A 12,217-nucleotide genomic window follows, 5' to 3' on the forward strand; every position below is an offset into this window, starting at 1 on the left:
TTGAATGATCTTGACTGTTTCCTGTGACAACATTTGTTTGTTGAAAATTTTGAACCATGTGTCTGCTGATTAAGATTATTTGAAGCTTGGCATGTTCTGTTAGCAAAGAGATTAAGGAAATGGATACGTGTTTAAATGTCATGACTGATTTTCTGATGACTTGTGATAATTTTAGGGTATTCTGCTAACAGCTTTTTATAATTGATCCCTTTATTAGATGATCACTGTTCATAGGTTTGCCGAAAAAAGGAGAATATTCTGAGAATTTTGAATTGGCAAACTATGAACATCGTATGCACATCATCTGTTGTTTTGTGCGTGATGGATATTTAAACCAGCTTTCTTATTTGTTGTGAACTGGATTTTTTTATCTAGCATCTAACTATTTATAATGCTAAGGCCAACTAAAATTTTGATTTTGTCCCCTGTCCTCTTTTAATTGTCTTGAAATGCACTCTGTTAATAAGGCCAACTAAAATTATAAGTATTTTCCTAATTGTGTAATTAAATATCATTGATCATGTGTAACTGATAGCAATGTCTGCATTCACTAGAATTTTCTAACTCAATTGACTAAGCCGGCCACAGATGATCCTTGTTCATTTGTTTTTGTTTCCAGCTCTAACCTGAATATTTTTCCCACCAGAATATATTTTTTTTTAAAAGAGACGTTGAAAGTTGGAATGGTTCCCAAGTTACGTTTTCTTATAATATTATTATATGTTAACAAAATGGAGTATAAACTTTAAACCATTGATAGTGTTCTGCTATGAACTTTTCCGCAAAACATACAAGTTTTTTTCCTTTTGGAGAACAAAAATGAAGCAAACCATGAGAATAGCTGTTGCCTTTGTTATCATTGCTATAGCAGCCATCAACATTAGCTTCTGTAAAGGAAGCTCTTCTGTTGGTTGCCTCCAAAGCGAGAGACTAGCACTTCTAAGGTTCAAGCAAGATCTCATTGATCCTGCCAATCGGCTTGTCTCTTGGACTTCTGGTGTTGAAGATTGTTGTACATGGTCAGGTATTGTCTGTGACAATTTGACAGGCCATGTGCTTGAGCTCAACCTTAGGACTCCCCCAAAGAAAGAGTATTCATCTCCAACTGAAGATGATGCTCGTGAGAGGTCAAAGTTGAATGGTAAGGTAAATCCCTCTTTGCTTGATTTGAAGCATTTGCGTTCCTTGGACTTAAGCGATAATAATTTTGGAGCAGAGATTCCTAGATTTCTTGGATCTATGCAGAATTTAAGAAACCTCAATCTCTCTCTAAACTCATTCCAGGGTATGATTCCTCCCCAACTTGGAAACCTCTCTAATTTACAGTATCTTGGCCTCGGTGGCAAATTACGTGAGATGAGTCCGTGGTGGTTATCTCCTATTACTTTGTCCACATTGGACTGTTTGTGGTGGTCATCTAGTTTTCCTTTTTTGAAACATCTTGACTTGGATGGTGTGGATCTTAGCAATTGCTCTGATTGGTTGCTAGTGATACACACTCTCCCATCCTTAGTAGTGCTAAAATTATCACACTGTGAGCTTCATCACTTTCCTCCCCAACCTGTTGCAAATTTTTCATCTCTTGCCTACCTTGATCTAAGTGGAAATCATTTTGTAGGTCCAATCCCTGATGGACTTCAAAACTTTACTTCCATTAGACATCTTGATTTATCTGAAAATCACTTCAATTCTTCGATGCCCAGTTGGTTATACAGACTTAGAAACCTTGAGGAACTTTTCCTCTCGTACAATAGCTTGCAAGGGTCGATGGATGGCCTAGGAAACCTGTCATCTATCAAAGTGCTTGATCTCTCACAAAATAATTTTGAAGGAGGAATGCCAGAATCATTTGGAAGACTCTGCAACTTGAGATCAATCTCTCTTTCTCATGTCATATTGAAACAGGAAATATCTCGAGTGTTGAACATTTTCTCCGAATGCGTTGCAGAAGTTGTAGAGTCATTGGACTTCGGGCTTACTCATCTTTTTGGTCCATTGAACAATCAACTTGGACTGTTTAAAAAATTAAAATCTCTTTCTCTATATTACAACTCAATTTCAGGTCCTATTCCAAGGTCTTTAGGACAACTTTCATCCTTAGAAATTCCGCTTCTTGCTAATGACCAATTCAACGGAACTCTTTCCGAAATCCACTTTAACAATCTCACAAGACTGAAAGTTTTTGGTGCATCTAGAAATTCACTAATGTTGAAAGTTGGTCCTCAGTGGAGACCTCCGTTTAAACTTCTATACTTAGGATTAGGTTCTTGTCATTTAGGGTCTCATTTTCCATTTTGGCTTCATGCACAAATGAGTTTAGTTTACCTTGATGCATCCAACTCAAACATTTTTGACACTATTCCACAATATTTGTTTAAATTTCCACTAAAATTTTTAAATCTCTCACACAATAAAATGTATGGGGAGATTCCAAATTTAATCAAGCCAACTCAACTTCGTGTACTTGACTTGAATTCAAACAATTTAACAGGTCCTTTACCACTCATACCCTTAAAAATTCGTGTACTTGATCTTTCCAACAATGCTTTGTCAGGATCAATTTTTCATGTTTTTTGTAATGAGATGAATAAGTCCAAAAGTTTGATACAAATACTCACCCTTAGTTATAACTTTTTTTTGGGGGAATTGCCTGATTGCTGGATCAATTGGCAAAAATTAGAAGTTCTAAATTTAGAGAACAACAAATTTACTGGAACTCTTCCTCCTTCTGTTGGGACTCTAATTTCCCTTCAATCATTAAACCTTCGGAAAAACAACTTTTTTGGGGAATTGCCTATGTCACTTCAGAACTGTACAAAGTTAGTTAAACTTGATCTTGGTGAAAATGAGTTCGTTGGAAATGTCCCTGTGTGGATGGGAGAAAGATTTTCAAGAATAAAGATTCTAATTCTTCGATCAAATAGGTTTCAAGGTCTTTTACCAAGGGAACTTTGCCATCTCACTTCTCTGCAAATCTTAGATTTGGCTTATAACAATTTATTTGGAAACATACCAAAGTGTATCGGTAACTTCAGCGCCATGATGAGAGAGAGTGAAATGGATGATGATATACAGTATGAGTTTGATGGAGTTTATCAGTCATTTTATATGGAGGATGCATTACTTGTGAATAAAGGCAAGATGGCTGAATATGATACAATTCTGAAGTTTGTAAGAATGATAGATCTTTCAAAAAATAACTTATCTGGAGAGATTCCTATAGAAGTGACGGATCTTTTAGCATTGCAATCACTGAATTTGTCACACAATTCTTTGATTGGCAGAATTCCAGAGAAAATTGGTGCTATAAGTTCTCTAGAGTCCACTGATTTTTCTGGAAATCAACTTTCTGGTGAAATCCCACAAAGCATTTCAAACTGACATTTTTAAGTGTCTTGAACTTATCCAACAACAAACTTTCTGGAAGAATTCCTTCAAGCACTCAACTACAAAGCTTTAGTGCATCTTCTTTTACTGGCAATGAACTTTGTGGTCCTCCTCTTTCTAATAATTGCACAGTGAGTGTTCCAACATCCGGCGATCAGAACAGAGGAGAAAAAGAAGTAGACTGGTTTTATGTAAGTATGGCTCTTGGATTTGTGGTGGGATTCGGGAGTTTTGTAGGACCCCTATTCTTCAGCAGGAGATGGAGGTGCATGTATTTCCAATTCCTGAGTAGCCTCCAGGAAAAACTGGGCAGTGTTGTAAGAAAATGTTACTAGACTTTTTGTGTTTCTCTTTCGTTCTGAATGTTTGGAGCCTATGTATTTTGTATTTTCTACAAAAGGATGTTATTAGTGGTTATGGTATTTGAGATCAATAAATCATATTTGTATTAATTTCCATTTGAGTTTGGCATGCAAAGTTGCAACTTATGAAATGAAATGGTGGAATAATATTTTGATACTAGTATAAATTCGGCTAGTTATAACCACTCCTTGCAAGCTCAAAATTTGAAATTAATAAATTCATGTTATCTATAAATTTCATTCTTGCCTTCTTATTGTAAATTAATCTCATCTATAAAACTTTAATCAAAAGCCCTAGAATAGAAGATCAGGACTTCTTTTTGTGAGAGTTTTAGAAATTTACTTGTTATTGCGAATCATCTCAAATTTCTCTCTTTTACACCTTGCCAGGAAGACACAGAATATGTAAAATCTGTTGACTGAAGCAACGCAAGGGAATCCCAAGGTCAACTGAAGATAGGAAGTACTTTTGATTAATCAAAGAGGCTCATATAGATTGAATGAATAATGCCCCAACAAAGAAAATATGCCAACAAATGGAATATTCTGAAACAACCAAGCCACTGCCATATCCTCTTACCCTGCTCAACCGACCTGTATCTAAATGGCGTCAGTCGACACTGGTGGTTCTACCATACTCAAAGGAGTACTATATAGTTATAGTTAGCATGTAGCAATATACTTTGATTATTCAAGTCAGTTCACACGCTAGGAAACTTCCTAGATAAAATCAAACAAGCTGTAGTTTGTGTTGATATAATAATATTAATATCATATCTCCCCATAGTTTGTGTTCAATATTGCTTGATCACTGAATCATTTGGATATCACAGATTCACAGGTAAGATAATGAATTCTTCAAAGATAGATTCTTTCTTCATGGATCATCACATATGTTAAACTATAAAGATAACCTTGAGTATATAGTTAGACGAGAAATATATGATGAAGATTTTCATGCTTGAAGGACCTTTGCTGCCTCTCCTTTTAATATGAGCTAATTCTTGTTCTTTTCGGAGCTTAATTAATAAATATTAAAATATAAACCCATGGTTCATTTGTCAATATGGATCCTTTTTATTCAATTTGGAAGTTAGAATCCTTACAATTTCTGCCCTAATGTTATAAGCTGTAAATCCCTGGAATTATCTAGGGAATCTTGAAAAGGCAGAAGTTCGAAAAATCAAACCCTTTCTATGTTTGTCCTCTTCTAGTTGACTTGGAGTCCACTCTGTTCAAGGGACCTACTAAATTTACAAGTATTGGAAAATTCTTGTAAATTTAGGTTGTCTATGTAAAAATCTATCTCCAAGTCTTGATTGGTGACATCACCATGAAATTAATGTCGTAAATAAAATCTATATAATTATATGTTAAGTACATTTACTGAACAACATTAAACGTAAATTTATCAAGTCCAACGGTATTTGTGACCCATCACATGCAAGAAGTGTATTTTCATCATACTAGTTCAAGTATGAGTCAATCTAATCCAATGATTAAAGCATGTTTTGCCCTTCGTTTGGATGGGACTAAACATCGGATGCCAGTCAAACTGGTTCAACCAATTAGTCCTATCTAGGTTTTAAAACAATAACAATGACACTGAAAGATAATAAGCTCATATGGAAGGAAAGTAGAATCACTTTCACAAAAGTGTTTCAATATGCACTGACAAAAGCCTTATCATATTGAATCAACTGTTTCGCTCTCTCTCATGCAATAAAATTATATATACATATTTTTTATACATAATTTGAAGACATAGATAAAATAACATCAAATTACTTGATGACATATCATCTGTAAATTCAAGTTATATATCAGAAATGTATATACATAACATTGTTCTTTGTTATAATAACAATCAGTGAAATGTTTTATATCTTCCGTTTTCCAAAGTGATGTCCTCTTATAATTGACTTGGAGTCTACTCTGATAATGGTTCCAACTAAAATTACAAGTACTTGAAGATTCCCGGAAATTGGTTGCAATTTTTCCAACCAAGAAAATATTCCATGAAATCTTAAAAGAAGTTAGAAAATTAAAAGATTTTGTTGTCCTCATTTAATTGGCTTGGAGTCTACTCTGTTAATGTAGCCTACTAAAACTGGAAGTATTTGCATTTCTCCGAATTGTGTAATTAGAGATATTATTGATCATGTGTTAAATAAAATATATGATTTTGATTTATTGTGTTTTTTTTTTTTTATATTAAGTATATCAATCATAATCCATTTAGTCTATTTTCATTTTCATAGAGTTACGATTTCATTTTTGATTGTATTATAATATTATCTATTAACCAATTGTTTATCAATAATATTCCTTTAATTCATAATTCTTGGTAGTATCAAAACTGTAAAAATACTTTTCTACCCCTCAATTTTAGAAAATGACATTTCAAACCTGCCAATTTAGACATTCCTAATAAAACAGCAGGAAATTTCCTTTTCTTCATTACATTGAGTCATGAGTCAAAGAATTACTTTGATTTTTCAAGTCAGTGCACAATCTAGGAAATTTATGCTACAGTTGTTTTAATGGTGATATCAACATGAAATCAATTTCATAAATAAAATCATGCATAGTTATATATTAAATACATTTACTGAACTACATTAAACATAAATTTATCCAATCCAGTAATACTTAAGGCCAATCACTTGTTAGAAGGGTACTTTTATGATATACAATTTAATTGATTTAACTGAGTTAGTTTGATCCAATGATTAAAACATTTTTTGCCCTTGGCCTAGATGGGACTAAACATCATGTTTCAGTCAAACTAATTCAACCAACCAATCCCATCTGGGTTTTAAAACAATAACAGTGATGTTGAAGCACAATATGCTCTCATGAAAGGAAAGTAGTATCACTTTCACAAGAGTGTTTCTATGTGCAGTAACAAAAGTCTTATCATATTGAATCAATTGTTTCTCACAAGTGAAACTATAACTGCTCCATAGATGCCCCTTTATTTTAGCACCATGTATTTGAAATATTTAATTTAAAATCATCTAATCACATGATGACATATCTCTGTATTTAAATTATTTACCAAAAGTGTGTATATATAGTTTTATTGATAATAAAAACCATGAGAAAATATGTTTGAAGACCTCTCTCTCCCATGCAATAAAACTATCCATGATGACACATATAATCATATAATAACATATCATCTATGTAGCTAAATTATATACTAAAAATATGTATACATAATATTGTTCTTTGTTGCAATAACAATCAGTGAAATATTTTGTACCGTTTTATTCTCCAAAGTGCTGTCCTCTTATAATTGACTCGAAGTTTACTCTGTTAATGGCTCCAGCTAAAATTACAAGTAAATGAAGATTCCCAGAAATCATTTGCAATTTTCCGAACCAAGAAAATATTCTATGAAATTCATAAAGAAAGTTAGAAAATTCAAAGTAAGATTTTGGTTGTCCTCTTTTAAATGACTTGGAGTCTACTTTGTTAATGAGGTCTACTAAAACTGGAAGTATTTGCATTTTTTCAAATTGTGTAATTAGAGATATTATAGATCATGTGTTAGTGATAGCAATGCCAATTGACGTGGAAGTCAAAACCTTCACTTATTTTTCCTTGTATTATATTGACAGTGGGAGTGTTAAATGAAATTATGATTTTCATTGATTATATATATTTTTTTAACAATTTAATTATATATACATATTTTTAATATATAATTTAAATATATATAATAATGTAAGAACTTCGTTGAATTTAATTTTATATATACATATTTTCAACTTGTTCTTTCATAAATATATAATTCAAAATATAAGTTTATTTTTTTTATATTTTTTTAATTAAAAAACCTTTATTATTACTCATCAAACTCTAGATCTAACTAAAAAAATTCAATCATCAACAATTAACAATCCAAAATTTGAGTTTATTCTTAATCTGACAAAAATGTATGAGTTTTTGTGTGATTGAATAGTAACTTTGTATGGATTTCACACTTTAGTTAAATACAAAGGTATTTTAAAGAATATTCAGATTTTGTGGTATAAATATTTAGTGTAAAAAAAAATGATAAATTTGTTTATTCTATTTTTATATGATTATGATTATGATTTTATTTTGGATTGTATTATAATACCATATATTGTGTAACTTTTCATCAATAATATTTAATAAATTCATGAATTATTTATAGCATCAAAACAGAAAATATAATCCTCGACCCCTCAGTTTTAGAAAATAACATTTCAAACCTACCAATTTAGACCCAGGATCCATTAGCGAAAATTGTTAAAAGAGTACATTTCTAATAAAACACCAGGAAATTTCCTTTGCATCTTTACATTGAATCATGAGTCAAAAAATTACTTTGACTTTCAAGTCAGTGCACACACCAGGAAACTTCTTTCTTGCAAGCTCAAAATTTGAATTTGTATAAACAACTGAAATTAATAAATTCATGTTATCTATAAATTTCATTCTAGCCTTCTTTATTGTAATTTCATTTCATTTAGCAAGTCAAGCTTGCAACACTTCTCCAAAATTTTGTCCTATTATTATTGACTTGGAGTCAAAATGTTATCTCCAAAATGTTAATAATTCCTGCTAAAATTAGAAGTACTTGAAGATTCCACCAAATTATTCGCAATTTTTCTAACTGAAAATATTTTATGCAATCTTGTGAGAAAGAAAAATCAAAGCTCGATGTTGTTGTCCTCTTTTTAATTGACTTGGAGTCTACTCTGTTAATGGGGCCAACTAAAACTAGAAGTATTTGCAATTTTCCAAATTGTGTAATATATTGATCATGTGTTACTGATAGCAATGTCAATTGACAACGAGAGCAAGGGATCAAATATCTTTGAAATCTTGTTACGCTAGTAAAAAGCAAGAAAATTCATGGTGCTTTTCTACTAATTGTTTGGATTTGAATGGTACCCAAGTTAAGATAGCAAATAGCAGTATAAATAACAAACCATCGGTAGTGTTCTGTATGCACAATTCCTTAAAACAAATGAAGCAAACCATGAGAATAGTTGTTGCCTTTGTTTTCATTGCTATAGTGACCATCAAAATTAGCTTCTGCAAAGGAAGCTCTTCTGTTGGTTGTCTCCAAAGCGAGAGACTAGCACTTTTAAGGTTCAAGCAAGATCTCATTGATCCTGTGAATCGCCTTTTCTCTTGGACTTCTGGCCATGGAGATTGCTGTGCATGGTCTGGTATTGTCTGTGACAACTTTACAGGCCATGTGCTTGAGCTCAACCTTAGAACTCCCCCAGCTGTGGAAGAGTATGCATCTTCAGCTTCAGATAAAGCTCGTGAAAGGTCAAAGTTGTCCGGTAAGATAAATCCTTCTTTGCTTGATTTGAAGCATTTGCGTTCCTTGGACTTGAGTGATAATAATTTTGAAGGAGTAGAGATTCCTAGATTTCTTGGATCTATGCAGAATTTAAGAAACCTCAATCTCTCTCTAAGTTCATTCCAGGGTATGATTCCTCCCCAACTTGGAAATCTCTCTAATTTACAGTATCTTTGCTTGGGTAATTACTGGGGAAGCTGGTTATTTGTTGAAAATTTTTGGTGGTTATCTCGTCTGTCTTTGTTGGAACACCTTGATCTGAGTGTACATCTTAGAAGTTCCTCTGATTCGTGAAAAGTGATTCAAACTCTCCCTTCTTTAGTAGTGCTAAAATTGTCATATTGTGGACTCTACAACTTTCCTCCACAATCCAATGTAAATTTTTCATCTCTTGACACCCTTGATTTGAGTGGAAATTATTTTGAAGGTCCAATCCCAGACGGACTTCAAAACTTGACTTCCAGTAGACATCTTGATTTATCTGATAATCCTTTGAACTCCTCAATGCCCAGTTGGTTGTACAGACTTGAAAATCTGGAGGAACTTTTCCTTTCAGATAGTAGCTTGCAAGGCTCGATGGATGGACTAGGAAACCTGTCTTTGATCAAAGTACTTGATCTCTCACTAACTAATTTTGAAGGAGGAATGCCAACATCATTTGGACGACTTTGCAACTTGAGATCAATCTCTCTCGATCTAGTCATATTGAATCAGGAAATATCTCAAGTTTTGAATATTTTCTCGGCATGTGTTGTTGAAGTTCTAGAGTCTTTAGACTTGGGGTACACTCAGCTTTTTGGTCCATTGACCGACCAACTTGGACGGTTTAAAAGTTTAAAATTTCTTATTCTATTTTACAATTCAATTTCAGGTCCTATTCCGAGGAGTTTAGGACAACTTTCATCCTTACAAATTCTGTATCTTTCCTATAACGAATTCAATGGAACTCTTTCTGAAATGCACTTTATCAATCTCAACAGACTGATAGCATTTGATGCATCTGGAAATTCGTTATTGTTGAAATTTCCTCCGCAGTGGGTTCCTCCATTTAAACTTCGACTTTTAGGACTAGGATCTTGTAATTTGGGGCCCCATTTTCCGTCTTGGCTTCAATCACAAAGCAGTTTGTTTTACCTTGATATATCCAACTCAAGTATTTTTGACACTATTCCACAATATTTGTTGAAATTTCCATTAACATTTTTAAATCTCTCGTACAACAAATTCTACGGGGGGATTCCAAATTTAAGTCAGTCGACTCAACTTGATTTACTTGACTTGAATTCAAATAATTTAACAGGTTCCTTACCTCTCATACCCTTAAATATGTATGTACTCTATCTTTTCAACAATTCTTTGTCAGGATCAATTTTCAATGTTTTGTGCAATGGGTTCAAGTCCAAAAGTTTGATTACAATACTCACCCTTAGTAACAACTTTTTGTCAGGGGAATTACCTGATTGTTGGATGAATTGGCAACAGTTAGTTGTTCTAAATTTAGAGAACAATAGATTTATTGGAACTCTTCCTCCTTCTATTGGGACTTTAACTTCTCTTCAGTCATTGAGCCTTCGCAAAAACAACTTTTTTGGAGAACTACCGATGTCACTTCAAAATTGTACAGACATTGTTAAACTTGATCTTGGTGAAAATGAGTTTGTTGGAAATGTCCCTGTGTGGATAGGTGAAAGACTTTCAAGAATACAGATTTTCATCATTCGATCAAATAAGTTTCAGGGTCTTTTACCGAGAGAATTTTGCCTTCTCAGTTCCTTACAAATTTTAGATTTGGCTGATAACAATTTTTTTGGTAGCATACCAAGGTGTATAGGTAATTTCAGTGTCATGACGCCGGAGGGTGAAATGGATGATGCCATAATTGAAGGGGTAGATATAGATTTTTATACAGGTTATATGGAGGATGCATTACTTGTGAATAAAGGTGAAATGGCTGAATATAATACAATTCTGAAATTTGTAAGAGTTATAGATCTTTCAAAAAATAACTTCTCTGGAGAGGTTCCTATGGAAGTGACAGATCTTTTAGCACTGCAATCATTGAATTTGTCACACAATTCTTTGACTGGCAGAATTCCGGAGAACATTGGTGCTATGAGTTTTTTAGAGTCCATCGATCTTTCTGGAAATCAACTTTCTGGTGAAATCCCATCAAGCATTTCAAATCTGACATTTTTGAGTGTCTTGAACTTCTCCAACAACAAACTTTCTGGAAAAATTCCTTTGAGCACTCAATTACACAGCTTTAGTGCATCTTCTTTTACTGGAATGAACTTTGTGGTCCTCCTCTTTCCAATAATTGTACAGTGAGTGTTCCAACATTCAGTGATCAAAACAGAGAAAAAGATGGCAATGAAGACGAAGTAGATTGGTTTTTTGTAAGTATGGCTCTTGGATTTGTGGTAGGATTCTGGAGTTTTATAGGACCTCTATTCTTCAACAGGAGATGGAGGTGCATGTATTTCCAATTCCTGAATCACCTCCAGGAGAAACTGGGCAGTGTTGTAAGAAAATGTTGCTAGACTTTCTGTGTTTTTGTTTTGATCTTTGAAAATTTGGAGCTTATGTATTTTGTTTTTTCTATAAAAGGATGTGATTAGTGGTTATGGTGTTTGAGATCAATAAATCATATTTGTATTAATTTCCATTTGAGTTTGGCATGTAAAGTTGCTATTTATGAAATGAAATGATGGAATAATATTTGGATACTACTATAAATTGTACAACGACTAGACTTTCATAATTGCAAAAAAAGAAAAAAAATATATATATATATATTCTGCCCAGAGCTGAAAGCATATGTAAGGATGAGCTTTTGAAATGAATCATCAGAAAACTTTGGTGAATATTTATTAAAATGAAGTGCTTAAAGTGATAACAACACCTTGGATGCATCAAACTCTTAAATTTTCATATTGAAGGAACCAATTTTCAGATTTTCCTATATTGAGGATCAAATTTTCAGTGTTTTCTATTAAAAATAGTGAACAAACATAATTTGGATTATTTGTTTTGTTTTGTTTTAAAAGCAAGGTGATCAGTTGAATACCTTCTATAGGAAACAGTAAAAGTTTTAGTTTCTTCGAAAATTTGAAAG

The 12,217-nt window shown here is 32.9% G+C and overlaps 2 protein-coding genes across 2 annotated transcripts; both read left to right on the plus strand.

Annotated features, from left to right (window-relative positions):
* Window positions 1-819: 819 nt before the first annotated feature.
* LOC123201743 (receptor-like protein EIX1) lies at window positions 820-3,552 on the plus strand. The gene has a single exon (XM_044617302.1). It carries the CDS (start codon window positions 820-822, stop codon window positions 3,379-3,381), a length of 2,562 nt encoding a protein of 853 aa, XP_044473237.1. The 3' UTR covers window positions 3,382-3,552.
* A 5,217-nt stretch (window positions 3,553-8,769) lies between these two features.
* LOC123201744 (receptor-like protein EIX2) lies at window positions 8,770-11,671 on the plus strand. The gene is made up of 3 exons (XM_044617303.1): window positions 8,770-9,283; window positions 9,530-11,426; window positions 11,527-11,671. Exons 1-3 carry the CDS (start codon window positions 8,770-8,772, stop codon window positions 11,669-11,671), a joined length of 2,556 nt encoding a protein of 851 aa, XP_044473238.1.
* Window positions 11,672-12,217: the final 546 nt, after the last annotated feature.

Source organism: Mangifera indica, chromosome 18 (genome assembly GCF_011075055.1).
Source record: "Mangifera indica cultivar Alphonso chromosome 18, CATAS_Mindica_2.1, whole genome shotgun sequence".
In the NCBI taxonomy this organism is placed as follows: domain Eukaryota; kingdom Viridiplantae; phylum Streptophyta; class Magnoliopsida; order Sapindales; family Anacardiaceae; genus Mangifera; species Mangifera indica.